Here is a 15,830-nt window from a genome sequence, read left to right as displayed (position 1 = left end):
ACGGGACAGGCAAGAAAAAAAAAAAAAGTTTATTCACTGGGGAGGAACGTTAAGAGCACAACTAATGTTGAAAGTTTTCCATGGTTTTATTTAAATTTTTGTTTATATCTGTGTAAATGATTGTATGAATATTTTCATAAATCCTTCAGGGATGCCAGCCCGAGCTTAAAGCCACTCTGCCTCAGTAATTATTACAAAGAGTAAGGCCAGACTTACTGAACAGAATAGATATTTTCACAGTTTTGAACCGTTTGCCCTCCAAATTTGTGAGTCTTGAGTCAGTTCTGGGGAACTGATTTTGGAATCAAATCAAACACTTTCATGAAAATGATGAAAACTTTAATTGTGTTTGTGTATTTGTGACAGTAACGTGTCATTTCACACCAAAAAGTGCAAGTGATGGGCCTTTAGTTTCCCATCACTTGCATTTAGGATACAAAAGTCTTTTCCGAACCAGGAGTCAGTGTTGTGCGTGACACAACCTGGCAGTGTCCGTGTGCACACACTGGCTCTGTTTCTTATGAGAGTTTGGCACTATAACTTAATATTTTGCAATAAGGGTTTTAAGCCCACAGCCTGTTTGCACAAGAATGTGCACACATTGTGTGGGCAAGAGCAAACATAGAGAGGGGTTATTAACATCGGAATAACTGTCAAGAATACGTCTTAACTTGCTGATTGTTTAGGAATCCTGTTCTTGCACAATATCACTACTTGAAGAGTCTCTGTTATCGTTTCCACTTGAGAAAGTTGTAATCTCCACAACTTTCTGTGCAATTATTCATTAAACTGTTCAAGGATGCAAAGAATAATCTGTGTAACCGATAACACTTAAGTGTTTTCACAGCTGTGGAAATAAACACAAGGCTTCCAGCTTAATGGTGTTTGATTACATTTTAGAGAATGGAAGTATTCATATCAGCTGAAAGAGAAACATATCTATCAGGTAACCACAAGAAGTATGTGTGTATATTCATGTAACATCTACGTAGTGTCAAGCCAGTATTTTGGATTTTTTTTGTTTTTGCAAGTTATGCATAACTTTAAGGTATACAACAATTCCCCCTGGTACAGTTTTTGCAAAAGCACATGCACACTGCCCCCAGCATCGGGGCCATCATGGTTCTGAGCACTGCAGCAGCGGTCTCTCACTGTCTTGTGTGCTCACGGACAGACTTTGGCAACACAATAGTAACACATTTTCACAGGTGTGTAAGGTTGAGAACAAAATTAATGATCCAACGTCATTTGTTTCAGTTCCATAGAAATATTTTGACAGCTTTTTGTTTCACTCTATATTGACTTATGTCAACATTTTTGTGGGTCTACAAAAAAATGTTGATGATAGTTTATAACTGAGGAAATTTGGTTTAAGTGCCGCTCCTCAGAGTACACTGTTTAATTCTCTCACAGCCTAAGAAGCGACAACAACACTTCCATCTACATCAGGTACCGCAAATTAAAATTTTACATGGCAACGTATATATAGTTTAAGTATATATGTTTATATATTATAAGTAATGATAGATATTTATCCAAAAAGTTCTTTTTTAATACGGAAAAAAAGTTCTTTTTTAATTTATTATTTTTCAGTTTCAAAGTTATTGAAATTGCTATAGTTTGGATTGGAGGATAAAGAAGTATAATGAAGGGATTTATCCCTATTAAAATATTAATAAATGCACACATATGAATCAGAATGCACTACAACAAATTTTGTCCCTGCCTTTTAAAAACCTTATTTACTCTACCTTTAAAATGAAGGACTTGGAACGTAGCTGACTACATTTTTACTGGCTATTGTGGAACATCATGTTCTTATCAAATTGACTCTTTCTGTGCACAGCGCTTAATAAATGAATTTTACTTACCAACAAAGAATTTCCATATGGATGCATTCACAGTAAACTGATTTCATTTTGTACAATGTTATATCTTCTTGAAGGATCCAAAGTGGCAAACCTGATTTACATGAAACCATATTTATGATATTTAGAAACATGGAGCATAGAGAGTGTTTTTTGTTTGTGTGTTTGTTCTTTATTCTATTTTTTTTATAGTTAACATATACAGCACGGTTTTCAGATCTAATCAGGTCATCATCTGCAGCCCAATGACAGAGCCGTCGTCAGCAGAGTGGGGCTCTGGCCTCTTTGACTGCATGGAAGACAAGTTGTCTTGTAAGAATCAATACTGGACTTTAACTTGTATTTTTGATAAGTGTAAAAAATGCCAATATTTTACTATTTGTGTCATGATTTTCTTTTTTTTTGTATTTATTTATTGTCATTGTCAAGAACAATGAAATTGCGTTTGGGGCTTCCATGCAACATTTTCAGGTTGCTATGCTCTTTGGTGCTGGCCATGCGATGCGATCACCATTTCAAAATCACTTGGAGAGAACCCTTTCCTCCCGATTTTGGACATGTGCTCCCCTGGGGCACTATCCATCCTCGGGATACCATTGTTTGTTGCTCCCGTAGCCTTGTCATTCAGGATTACCATGAGAAAGAAATATGGAATTGAGGTATGACACCAATAAAAGAAATTTTCTTTTTTTTTTTAACAGATATCATTTATAAGATGCATTTCTTCATCTAGAAATGCAGATTTATAAAAATCTTTACACAAAAACCTTTTAATAAACAACCAAGAATGTGAAAAAACACCTTTAATGTAATGTTGCAAACCTAAGTGCAGTTATCTATAATGCAAATATTATGTTATAATTAAAGGATAGAAATAACAAACAGCTATTTCCTCCATAGGGGACTCTCCAGAGAGACATCGTACACACTTGTTTCTGCAGCCTATGTGTCTGGTGTCAGATTGATCGTGAGCTAAAACGTCGTAAGAATAGCTCTACTGTGCTATCTCAAAATCCTGTGACTGCACAACCTGGAGCCACTGGAAAATAATTGTAACAAAAAGTACAAAATTAAAATAGATGCACCTCATGTACTTATGTATTTCCCTTTCTCTTACTTTCTGTTACAATAAAGAGTTTTAGCGAATTTCTGTTGTTAAAACAAATATTTTTATTGAAAACAATAAAAATGTGATGTAATGTAATTATGATTCAACTATTTGAAAATTGTACTGCACTGCTGGATTATGTTTGGGTACAAAGTCAATATTGTGACTGTTATTCATCTACCTGGCTATAAATCTAATGGCTACTAATGTGTGCATGTAAGTATCTCTCAATCAGACACAATAAACAAATAAATCAAAGTAACATCTTTTTTTTGTCTCTAATGATGAAGAACTTTAAAGGAAAGTAAATATTAAGCTCCAATTATTGGCAAGCTCGATGTTAGAATAGCATCACTCTCACTGATGGTGAGAAGAAGCCTGTGTTGTGTGTTATTTGAACTTTCTGTGGTGTTTGTTACTGGTGTTTAGTTACACCAGTGTTCCCATCATATTATGTTCAGTATTTATCTCTTATATTTTGGGTAATTTCCTATTTTATTAGCTGGTTTTCTGTTGTGTTCTGGTTCCACCTTTTCATTGTCTTAATTGTCTACACCTGTCCTGTTCTGCCAGCTGTATCCACTTCCCCGATTATCTTTCATGGCGTGTGTGTGTGTGTGTGTGTGTGTGTGTGTTCAGTCTGTTTGATGTGTGTGTGTGTGTGTGTGTGTGTGAGAGAGAGAGAGAGAGAGAGAGAGAGAGAGCCTGTCTGACTCAGATCACACAGCTGTCCTATGTTTGAAAAGCCGTCTGTCCTTTGTTGCATCATCTGTTTATATCTCTCTGTGTTTTTGGTTTATCATTTGAACTATGGACTACTACATGTACTAGAAACTTAGCATAACACACAGAGTTTTGTAGGAATCTCTGCCTGCCATATCAGCATTTGTGGTCCTTATAATCACTTAACAATGCACTCAATCAATCTAAGGTGATTCAAATATGTAATTTTTATTGGTAAAATGATCTACTCACCCACCAGAATGAGCAGGCAATCCAGCACTGCATGTTTTTTGAAACTGTAAATGTTGCTGTCATTTTTGTCATGGGTCAATAAAAACTGGACAAAGTTGTGACTAATTGAACATTACAAGACAGGAAGCAAAACAGAATACACTGACACAGGACACAGACTGTCAAAGTAAAACAGGAAACTAACACAGAGATGCCGACTTGACAAGGGGCACAGCAAACCTGGGACACAGAGACAGAAACAGAAGGACTCTAAATAACATTGAAACCAAAGACAAGAGATTCTAAATAAGACAAAAGCAAAGACTATTAATAATAAACAACACAAAACGCTGGGTCACCGATGCAGGACCATGACAGAAATATGGAAACTGTAAACAAAAAAGAACAAACATATAGATGAAAATAATGCAGCTAAGAATAAACAAAGAAGATTAGACAAATACATGCTTCAACAACCACTGACTTATTGCAATGCTCTTACTCTGTGGAAACTATATGAAAAAAAAAAATCAAATTTTGAACAATGAAAGAAAGAAAAACTACTTTAAACTTCAACCTATATATTATACATTTTGAAAAGCAACACAAAGTTTTAAAGTATATTTGATTATTTGTGTTTCCTTGCTTCTCTCTGATGTCTCTATTCGATGTGTTAATGAAGGCTGCATTCAATAAAGTTCCTCATCCTGCTCCAACAGAGAAGACTGTTGAATGGATTTGAATATGCAAACAAGAAGTCTAAGCTGGCCAAACACCAGGCAATATAATAACAATATTTACATAATGTAATGGAAAAAAGGACAGACAAGAAGCCAAACCTGCTGTTTGACATGCTGAAAGACACAACTAAAAACATCCTTTCTGTTAGAGCAATGGTAAAAGACTAAATTAAATGAATCTTTTTAATACTTGAGATTTGTTTTTCTTTGTAGTTGTGGTCATTTTGAAAACTGACCAACAAGTTAAACAACAAGAAAGTATTTGTGTAGAAGATAAACTAAATTCATGCTGATAATCAAGTTTATAATCTTAAATCTAGAACACTTTTCTGTGTTCTAGATGTGTTCATATCTATTTTAACTACAACTTCTTAATGATGCTGCTGACATAGTTTGAATACTAGTAGTAGCAGAAAGTAGCATGTAACTAAAGACGTATGGAAAGTTTACAATCCAACACGCTGGACAGAGTTTATTTGTGTCGTCAATAATCATTTAAAATTATTGTAAAACATTTCTTTCCAGGAATTTTATTGAGAATATACAGAAAAATAAAAATGTGTGGACGGTTAAATTATGGCTGACAGCTGCTGCTGGAAACTTTTAAGAGGTAAATATTTTTAACCCAATAATATCATAGTGGTCACTTTTTTCTACTCAGAAGAGGCACCATTTACACAAATGTTCAGTCAGTCCATAGAAAAACATGTCAGTGTGGTTTAACTCAGAAACTCTGATGAGTGCACAGAGACACTCATGATGTGTCTCTGTGTGCACGTCTTCAGGTATTCCTGTCAGTTCACCGTGTTTAAGGGTTTTTCATGTTTTAGTTTTAGATCACCCAGTTTAGGTTATTGTTTCGTTTCGCCCATGCCCTTCATTTGTATTTATTTTACCAGCCTTAGTAAACTGCTCGTTTTCTGTTACTCCACGCACGTTTCACTTTCTGTTTTGGTCTGCATTTGAGTCCTTTTTTGCTACACATACAGTCTGCCACTGCCAGCATAGCACACAGTGTGTCTCTGTGCGCTTTGCTAATGAAGTCTGCACTCAGTAAAATATTCCATTCTGCTCCAGTAAAGAGGATTTTATTGTGTGCATTTGGATATCATCATACAAACAGTGCTACAATAACAATATTTGCATCATATCATTAAATGGAGTGCAAACACAGTGGTGAACTTTGGATCAACCACCCCCCCAAAACCAGTCATTTCTCCTGAGACTACATATAATGAAAAATAGGCGAATGAGCTTTTTTTTTACTTTTATTAATTTTTACTTTTATTAATTTTGAAAAAAAAAGAAAATAAAACTTCAGATTTCTAAGAAACATTAATAATTTCTTATTCCTTCAGAATAAACAATGATCTTTGCTAATTTATTTTCAAATGATACCTAACGTTCATCCGACAGCTTTCATAACTAGTAAAAATCTTCATTTTTTTTGACTCTCTGATGTGTTAATATTAAAGTGGTGCAAACACATTAGTCACTTTTTTGCACATTTATTTTATGCTGGCTTTAAAATCCGAGTGAGGAATTTGGCAACAGTGAATGTATCCAATGCATTAACTCATTGTTCTTGCTTATTTTATTTTAAATTTTTGTCTCACATTTCACACAGTTGACAATTTCAATAAAGTAGCATAATTCAGCAAATATCAAGTTTCCAGTGTATTGTTGTAGTTTATGTGGAGCACTCTCAGAGTTCAAAAGTATCACAAAATAGATACATTTAAATAAGGACACAATGGCGTGGATTTATTTATTTATTTATTTTTACTGCACTACAAACTTCTTAGTACATTTAAAAAGAGAAAAAAACGAAAATGATTACATGCAAAATCCAGCGTTATTGAATTAAACAAAAATCCTGTCCAGAGTGGAGGTTTGCACTCAGAGTGCTTCTTGTTGTTATATCCCATCAATCTCTAGCCTGGATAAAGGAAAAATATAGTAAGTGTGATTACAACACTTACTAGAAATATAAGATTTAAAACAATTAAGTTAACATGGTTCCAAAGCCTATGATAAAGAACAGATGAAGCTAAACATCTGTGCATCATTTTTCTTGAACCATTTATGTTCTCCTCTTGTCTCCATGGCTACAGCCAGGTTACAGTCTCCAGTGTCTGTGTCATTGGCCCAGTTCTCATAGCAGACATTCTGGTCATTGACCCAGAACCACAGATCAAGAGCACAGCTGTAGCGCAGTCCCAGCCAGATGTGGGGTGTGCTGGCATTCCTGGCTTTCTCTTGCATCAGTTCCTGCTGTTCAAGGTTTGTGATTGAGACGAGGTCACGATGGTGCTTTCTGCAGTAATTTACAGCCTCGTCCCAATTTTTCCTTTCATTGATCAGGATCAACTTTTCTGCCATGAAAAAACAGATGTTCAGTTCAAATTAAATGAAATCAGGTTTCTAGATTTTCTACCTCAAATACAAAAAATATGTGGAGCAAATAAAAGAAAAAACAAACAACAAAACAAGTCACAAATTTTATAAAAATAAGTGTTGGACAGTTTGACATATTTTTTAATTTCCTGCTTTAAGTTTTTCCAATTTAGAATGTTTACTTTTCCTGATTTACTTTATTAAAGTCTTATTATTTAAATTTAAGCGAGCCTTTTAAAAAAATGTAATTTTCTTTTATCAGGAGGATTTAGACACTAGAATTATGTCTCATTATAGCTGTAAATCTAGAACCTATTAGAAACAGTAGCGATACCCACACTCAGAAACTAATATGACCCCTGTGACTCAGGTTCCTGATGAAAGGAGGCTGCATTATGTGCCTGGGGTGTAGCTCTATCTCCATAACAGCTTGCATTATTTAGCTTATGATGAAACATATACCAACCTCTTCGTGTACACTTTTTCATGAGACTAAGAAATATTAGTTTAGCTTTAACATTTATTCCTCAGTAAGAAAACTGACAGAAACCAGATGTGAAAGATGAATCTTTGTAAATCTCACCATCACCGTAGCAGAAGAAAGATTTTCTGGTGTTACAATCATCAGCTTTCCATTTTCCTTCTTTGTTTAATTCAGTCATCGCACATTTCCTGGTGCCGCTGTCAGTTTTAGACAGCTCTTCAGGTAACTCACCAACATCTCTCCAGTGTCTGTAAGAGTCATTACTCCCATCTGACCACCTCCAGGTGTCTCTGAACAGGCCGATCCATGATCGTGTTTCATCAGAACTCTTAAATGTACTGACTGCTTCCTTTAACTGTTCTGCTCCACTGGCCAGGTCTGTGTGGTTCTCTCTGCAGTAGCTCTGAGCCTCACGCCACTTTTTTTCATTGTCAATGAAATGTAGTGATTTGTTTTGTTCTGTTGAATAAAGAGAAAGACAAGACTCATAAGAAATGTACATTTCTATCTTTAAATGTATCTTTAAATTGATTTTCTAAAGACACAACTTAAAATAGCTTGAAACCTTCAAAACTAAACTACCAACATTATGGGAATAACCACAGCTGTGACAATATGCTCAGGATGACTTTGCTCTGTGTGGCAGAGAAACAGTTTTCTGATCAAAGGTCTGGTATGAAATTTTGTGTAATGACATTTGGCACCACGAGATGGTTCAGCAAAGCAAAAGAACAGTGTCCTGGTGTAACATGAGAGGCAGAGAAAGCACCGTGGGAGGACGGGTATTCAAATGAGCAGGATAGCACACAGGGGCTAAAACACCAGCAGCCAATTATCACATCTTCTCATTTTCATTAGAGATGAGCTGTAGATATGTTTAAATATAAACACTTTGTTTAATTAATACAATTATTGTCAAATATTCTCACCATTATAGCAGATAAAGGGGTGAACATGAGAAGAACCAATATCCAACAACCCACCAGAGCTGTCAATCACTACACAGTTCTCAAGATATCCGCCTCCATCATTAGGTTCATTTCCACTCCATTTCATCTCCTCAGCATTGAACTCCACTCCTGGCAGAGACCAGTGCCACCTCCTGTTTTTTTTTCCTGAGATGCTGTACAGCCCAATCCAGGCGTTTCCTTGATTCTCTGTAGAATCTGTGTACAGTGTCTTCATATATTTCATGTTAGGCACTGTGGCCAGGTCTTTATATCCTTCTCTACAGTAGCGCTGAGCTTCGTCCCACGTTTTAGGCTCTTTAATAAAATAGTATTTATAGCCTTGGCATAAAATCAAGGAACACTGACCTAAAAACAACAACAACAAGTTATTCAGAAATCTACTGATGGCAAAAATGTTGTTAATAAAATTATATCCGGAGGGCAGAGGTCCCATAGAGACTTCTCACACATGGTTGTTGACAGAAATTGTGTTTTGGATGTTGTTATCTGACAGGTTTTGTAAGCAGTTCACAGAAACCTTCATTAATCTCAAGTGATGCAGTAAATCTGTGGTTTTTAATGTTAAATTGATCGACTTACCCATCAGGATGAGCAGAAAAAGCCTCCCGTGCATGTTTCCTCTGTTTGAGGAAACTAAGATTTTAATTGTGTCGATTTTGAGTTAATATAGTTAGATGTTTGAGTTAGATGAGTTCTAAGGAAGACCAGTGAAAGATGGACGCAAAAATCAAACTGTAAACAGGAACCACAACAAGCAGGACAATTTCAAATAATATGAATAAGAAATTAAAGGTTGGCTCCAGTTTCTTTTATATAAAAAAGATTATTATTACAAACCAAGAGAATTCCTACTTTAAAAATTCTTAAAATGTTCATTCTAAAACTAAAAATGCTTTTCATTTTAAAAATGCAAATTATTTTAATATTAAGCAGAAAATGAGGAAGAAATAAATATTGTAGGTAAAAATGTTAATTTCAACTACAAAGTTTTAACTTACATCTGGTTATTCTTCTGTGCTTCGCTCCGATGCGTCTGCGTGTTGCTGTAAAGAAGACTGCACTTAATAAAATATTCCACTCTGCTTCAACAAAGAGAATTCTGTGGTGCGCATTTAAATATTCCTACTTTTGGTTTAACAGTGGGACTTTGTGTTTACTGGAAGCATATCCGGTTTGTTCTTTTTAAACTTGTTTCTTGTTGCCGTCTCTTCCTCCTGCATGTGCAGTCCTCCTCATTGACAGTGAACTGTGACAGCTCGCGTCACGTCTTAAGAAACTAAATGATAGAAAAGAGGAAGAAGTGAAACATGCACTGTTGGCTGTCCAGCAAATAAATACAGAAAGTGTCACTTCACAGAAAGACACTTCTGTGGGAGATAAACTAAAATAGTTGTTCATACTGAATTTTTATATTTAAAAATCAGACTTAGGGAAAATCAAAATGTTCTGTGTCATGAAACTTGCTCTTATTACCTGGTTAAATCACCATGGCAACTTATGGTGAACACACAACCTGGTTGAGAGCAGGTTGTGTGTTCAGATTTTCAGTTTAAAATCAGCTCAGCTTTTTTTAAATTTTACCATTCTCTAAGCTGTCGCTACGTTTGCAAGTGACTGCAGCATTAATCTTCTATTTACAACAGTCTTGCATTTTACTATTTTATATTTCATGTTCTTAGATTTTTATCACAAATTTAACCACCATCAACATTGAAAAGAAAGAAAAAGACCTTCTAGTGTTTAACATGGACATTAATTGAAAATAACTAAAAGGAAACAATAAGATGGGAGCTCAGTCACAAAGCCCTCCTGGTGTTTTACTATATGATTGTAAATATTGGTCTATTTCTTTCTGAAAAGCATAAAAATGAAGTTTAAACTGTCTAAGAATACAAAACTTTATGAGAAATATATTTATTAGTTTTTCATATTCTTTTACTTTGTTAAAACAAAAGCATAGTCCAACATAGTTTCAGAGCTACTGTTTAATGTTGATTTACACAAAAAGACCAAACTGGGTAACATGAATCATTTAAAGTACAAGCACACGACTTTTCAGACATTTTTCAGTGGCTTGGCTGACTCGAATGCACCATCTAGTGTTCAAGAAAAAAATTGAAAAAAGAGAAATAAAAGTAGACGGAAACAGAATAATAAACATTTTATGTTAGACACCAAACTAATAATTACATATATGTGGTTTTGAGACACATTAGCTATTATAAGCATATAAATGCTGTGGTGTACTTTGCTGTAAACACCCAGAAAGCTGTAACCTGACCGTTTTTCAACAAATAAAACATTTTTAAGTTTGAAATAACAAAACAAAAAAGGGATTCTTATTCTGTAGTAGGTAGTAGTAAACAATATACAAAAAACAAAACAAAAAAAAAACCTTAAGAATAAACACAAAGAGAAATTATCACTGTTATATGTCATCTGCTTCTAGTTTTGATTTTGATTTTTTGACTTCATAATTACGAGAAATATCAACTCTATAAGCAGTCATTTAGACTGGTTTAAAAGCCTATCGCAGCGAACAGATGAAGTTAAACATCTCTGAATCATTTTTCTTGAACCATTTATGCTCTCCTCCTGTCTCCATGGCTACAGACATGCCACACCGTCCAGCGTGATCCTCATTGGCCCAGTTCTCATAACAGACAACCCGGTCACTGACCCACAGCCACAGTTGAAAAACACAGCTGAAGCGCAGTCCCAGCCACACATACGGTGTGGTGGCGTTCTTCACTTTCTCCTTCACTAATTCTTCCTCTTCGGAATTTGTGATAGAGACCAGATCATGATGGTGCCGCTGGCAGTAAGTTAAGGCCTCATCCCATTTTTTGTTTTCTTTGATCAGAATGAAGTTTTCTGGCATGAACAAACACAGGATGGTCGGTTAAAAGGAAACAAATCAGGACAAAAACAAAAGAAAAAGAATTTAAGCATTTTCTGTTTCAAATCTTTACTCCTCTTGATTTACCCGTGGTAAAATCATTAATGTCATATGACTTGTTACCCAGAGTATACCTCGACCACCCCAAGTTATCGAGAAGATTTCTTTCTTTCTTAAGAATTATTTACATGTAAGTTGCATTACAGGCCCTCACTGACAGAAACTGATGTGACTAATGTGTCTTAAGTTCCTTACAAAAGAAGTCTGCATTAAGTGTCTGGGGTATACCTTTATCTCCATAAAAGCTTGCATTATTTCGCTTTGATGATGACTTCTTTTCAATAAGAATAAGAAAGATTAGTTTAGTTTGAATATGTATTCCTCGAGTAAGAAACATGAAAGATACCAGATGTGAAAGATGCATTTTTGCAAATCTCACCGTCATCATAGCAGAAGAAAGGTTTACTGGTGTTATAAGTAATAATAAGAGTTGAAAATATTTTTTACTTTCCTGATGTAAGTTTTTCCAATTTAGAATTTTAACTTTTCCTAATTTGCTTTATTAAAGTCCTATTAACTAAAATCTTTCATGTATGAGTGAGCCTTTAAAAAAAGGGAAAAAAACTGGAGAATTCATAAACAAGTATTATTATGAACTAATATGACCCCTGGTTCTTATAAGGTTCCTATAGGGAGGCTGCATTATGTGTCTGGGGTGTAGCTCTATCTCCATAACAGCTTGCATTATTAAGCTTGATGATGAAACATATACCAGCCCTTCATGTACACTTTTTCAGTGAGAGAAGAAATATTAGTTTAGCTTTAACATTTATTCCTCAGTAAGAAAACTGACAGAAACCAGATGTGAAAGATGAATCTTTGTAAATCTCACCATCACCGTAGCAGAAGAAAGATTTTCTGGTGTTACAATCATCAGCTTTCCATTTTCCTTCTTTGTTTAATTCAGTCATCGCACATTTCCTGGTGCCGCTGTCAGTTTTAGACAGCTCTTCAGGTAACTCACCAACATCTCTCCAGTGTCTGTAAGAGTCATTACTCCCATCTGACCACCTCCAGGTGTCTCTGAACAGGCCGATCCATGATCGTGTTTCATCAGAACTCTTAAATGTACTGACTGCTTCCTTTAACTGTTCTGCTCCACTGGCCAGGTCTGTGTGGTTCTCTCTGCAGTAGCTCTGAGCCTCACGCCACTTTTTTTCATTGTCAATGAAATGTAGTGATTTGTTTTGTTCTGTTGAATAAAGAGAAAGACAAGACTCATAAGAAATGTACATTTCTATCTTTAAATGTATCTTTAAATTGATTTTCTAAAGACACAACTTAAAATAGCTTGAAACCTTCAAAACTAAACTACCAACATTATGGGAATAACCACAGCTGTGACAATATGCTCAGGATGACTTTGCTCTGTGTGGCAGAGAAACAGTTTTCTGATCAAAGGTCTGGTATGAAATTTTGTGTAATGACATTTGGCACCACGAGATGGTTCAGCAAAGCAAAAGAACAGTGTCCTGGTGTAACATGAGAGGCAGAGAAAGCACCGTGGGAGGACGGGTATTCAAATGAGCAGGATAGCACACAGGGGCTAAAACACCAGCAGCCAATTATCACATCTTCTCATTTTCATTAGAGATGAGCTGTAGATATGTTTAAATATAAACACTTTGTTTAATTAATACAATTATTGTCAAATATTCTCACCATTATAGCAGATAAAGGGGTGAACATGAGAAGAACCAATATCCAACAACCCACCAGAGCTGTCAATCACTACACAGTTCTCAAGATATCCGCCTCCATCATTAGGTTCATTTCCACTCCATTTCATCTCCTCAGCATTGAACTCCACTCCTGGCAGAGACCAGTGCCACCTCCTGTTTTTTTTTCCTGAGATGCTGTACAGCCCAATCCAGGCGTTTCCTTGATTCTCTGTAGAATCTGTGTACAGTGTCTTCATATATGTCATGTTAGGCACTGTGGCCAGGTCTTTATATCCTTCTCTACAGTAGCGCTGAGCTTCGTCCCACGTTTTAGGCTCTTTAATAAAATAGTATTTATAGCCTTGGCATAAAATCAAGGAACACTGACCTAAAAACACAACAACAACAAAAAAAAAAACAGGTCATTCAGAAAAGTTTTGTGAGCAGTTCACAGAAACCCTGCACTAATCTGAAGTGATGCAAATCTGCAGTTTTTACTGTTAAAATGATCGACTTACCCATCAGGATGAGCAGAAAAAGCCTCCGGTGCATATTTCCTCTGTTTGATGAAACTAAGATTTAAAAGACAGATAAACAACCATCAAAGTTAATATAACTGCACCACTTTCACAGATAATAGGGTAATATAGGTAAGGTAATATATGAGTAAGAAAACAGTTTATTTTGCACTGTAAAAAAATACATTACACATGAGGGGAATAGCTACTTTAAAAATGTTTTTGAGTCTTTTAAAAATCAGCAGAAAGAAAGAGTAAGTACTGTAAGTTTAATGTAAAGCCAGCGCTGAGCTAAAAATGTAAATTGAGACTGAAGTTTGAACTTACATCTGATTATTCTTCTTTCCTTGCTTCAGTCCGATGCCTCTGCATGTTGTGTTAAAGAAACCTGCACTCAGTAAAATGTCTCTGCTTCAACAAAGATCATTCTATGGACTCATTTAAATATTCCAACAAGATGGTCATAACAGAGGTAATATAATACTAACATTTACATAATGTCAAACAAACAGAGGGTGTTATTTAAAATAATTTACTTTAACAACATGCTTCCTTCTCTCAGAGGTATTTATATATAATAAAACTTATAATAAAACTAAACTAACTGCATGTCTTTACTGTTTGCATTTTGAAGGTTCTTTGGAAGGTTCATAAACAAAATTAGATTACTGAAACAGAACTTAATGAGCTACACAAATCAATAGGAGCTATGATGTAAGGTATGCACGTATGGTTGTATGCAAGTGTTGTAAATGCAACAAACAACAAAGAGTAAAGAAAAAGCAGTGCAGGAAGATTTATAGTCTGGGAACCAAAGGCCCAGTTGGCACTGATGAACCCTGCTGCACCCACCAGATCTGAAACACTTTAGAGAAGGTTTAAAACAATGAGCAGGGTTCATCACACCTCTCCCAAAAAAGAAAGGTCCCACAGGAACCCCCACAAAATCCAACTCAGCAGTTCGTTATTTCCAAAATCAGGGAATCTCCATTAACACTCACTGTCTCATCACTCCCATACCTCAGCAGCTGGATCCTGGAGGCAAATTAAAAGAGTGTAAGAGTGTAACACAGTAAAACATGAATGGGAAATGACCATATACATCATATTCCTAAGTCCAGAATTGATTGTGTAATTATTCAGCCCTCATGGAACAACAAATACAGAGATTCCACATGCACACAAAGAGAGCAGAACCTCCTAATACCCTTTCAATAAAAATCGAATTTACTCACAAATGTAGCTGGACCCACTCGACCTATTGTTGACAAATTCTAAGCAGTCATTCGATTTCACATTAACCACTACCTTTGTAAGTCTGAGCAGACACACCGTGATTCAGAGGTTGCTCAGCAGAGGAGGAAGAAACTTTCCTTAAATTGATATCCTCTGTATTTGCATGATGTTTGCCTCAGTTTGAGTCTGAGGGTTTGACTGAAAATGAAAATATATTCATGTTTAAGTTAAATCAGTGATATATAATGTTTTAAAATTTGAACATTACAGTATATACAAGTCACATATCAAACCCAAAACATCCAAAACAAATTTGTCATTAACAAACTACAACATTTTATTGAGTAAAAGTTCATCATTCAGTCTTTAAGGTGACAAATATCCAGAATTAGCAAATATCCAGAAGGCCTCTCTTCTCTTCAATAATAAGTCGTGGTTTTAACACCTTGGGGGTCATTGAACATGTTCAATGCAACCAAATCGTAAATACACAAAATCCTGTTTCATATCATTAAACTGAGCAGCCCCTGTATAATCGCACTTTTGTGTTCATGTATTTTCTGTTTCAGTGATAAACTGAAACTGTTCCACATGTATGTGAAATGTACATGATAGATAGACAGACAAACAGACAGACAGACAGACAGGTATATATGGTTAATGAGGTTTACTCCCTGGAGTGAGAAGCTACTTGAGCTGGAGTCTGATATTCCATTACAGGTGTGTGATTGTACTACTGAGTGTGGGGTTTTCTACAGCAGCAGAAATATCCTGCACATTACTTTGATTTAGATCTCATCCAGTGTCTGTTTCAGATGCTGCTGATCCACACTCTACCATCGGTCTCACCTCCTTCATGGACCTCCTGCTTCAGAGAGGCATGCCTGGTGTCTAATAAGCTAAAGGTGTCACGGTCCGGGGCAGCGGCCGTGTG

The 15,830-nt window shown here is 35.7% G+C and overlaps 2 protein-coding genes across 3 annotated transcripts in view; both read right to left on the bottom strand.

Moving 5' to 3' along the window:
• Positions 1 to 6,456: 6,456 nt before the first annotated feature.
• LOC106633741 (secretory phospholipase A2 receptor-like) lies at positions 6,457 to 9,214 on the bottom strand. 2 transcript variants are annotated; one of them, XM_042213158.1, is made up of 4 exons: positions 9,102 to 9,214; positions 8,481 to 8,867; positions 7,651 to 8,010; positions 6,457 to 7,045 (listed from the first exon to the last, which is right to left on the bottom strand). In XM_042213158.1, exons 1-4 carry the CDS (start codon positions 9,133 to 9,135, stop codon positions 6,699 to 6,701), a joined length of 1,128 nt encoding a protein of 375 aa, XP_042069092.1. In that variant the 5' UTR covers positions 9,136 to 9,214; the 3' UTR covers positions 6,457 to 6,698. The 2 variants fall into 2 exon arrangements, with proteins under 2 accessions (XP_042069092.1, XP_042069091.1); XM_042213157.1 differs by lacking the exon at positions 9,102 to 9,214 and having other exon boundaries at positions 8,481 to 8,988.
• LOC102295342 (macrophage mannose receptor 1-like) overlaps positions 9,102 to 15,830 on the bottom strand; it is a 30,766-nt gene continuing 24,037 nt past the window's right edge. The window contains exons 3-9 of the mRNA XM_042213159.1: positions 14,969 to 15,094; positions 13,988 to 14,695; positions 13,661 to 13,714; positions 13,144 to 13,530; positions 12,314 to 12,673; positions 9,521 to 11,396; positions 9,102 to 9,216 (exon numbers count right to left, since the gene is read on the bottom strand). Of these exons, the coding sequence (XP_042069093.1) occupies positions 11,050 to 11,396; positions 12,314 to 12,673; positions 13,144 to 13,530; positions 13,661 to 13,694 (1,128 nt within the window). The 5' untranslated portion in view covers positions 13,695 to 13,714; positions 13,988 to 14,695; positions 14,969 to 15,094 and the 3' untranslated portion in view covers positions 9,102 to 9,216; positions 9,521 to 11,049. The remainder of the gene's footprint in view (positions 9,217 to 9,520; positions 11,397 to 12,313; positions 12,674 to 13,143; positions 13,531 to 13,660; positions 13,715 to 13,987; positions 14,696 to 14,968; positions 15,095 to 15,830) is intronic.

Source organism: Haplochromis burtoni, unplaced genomic scaffold (assembly GCF_018398535.1).
Source record: "Haplochromis burtoni strain Fernald_Lab_line unplaced genomic scaffold, NCSU_Asbu1 Contig_423, whole genome shotgun sequence".
Classification (NCBI taxonomy): domain Eukaryota; kingdom Metazoa; phylum Chordata; class Actinopteri; order Cichliformes; family Cichlidae; genus Haplochromis; species Haplochromis burtoni.
The sequence above is the reverse complement of the archived record's forward strand: the minus strand, read 5'-3'. Positions and strand labels throughout refer to the sequence as shown.

Bases quoted from the DNA above. Each gene is read 5' to 3' on its own strand.
- LOC106633741 (XM_042213157.1), bottom strand. From the start codon at position 8,955: ATGGGACCTCTGCCCTCCGGATATAATTTTATTAACAACATTTTTGCC. The intron at 8,011-8,480 runs GTGAGAATATTT...TTTATTCAACAG, and splicing joins CCCCTTTATCTGCTATAATG to AACAAAACAAATCACTACAT. The intron at 7,046-7,650 runs GTGAGATTTACA...TTTTCATGGCAG, and splicing joins TTTCTTCTGCTACGGTGATG to AAAAGTTGATCCTGATCAAT.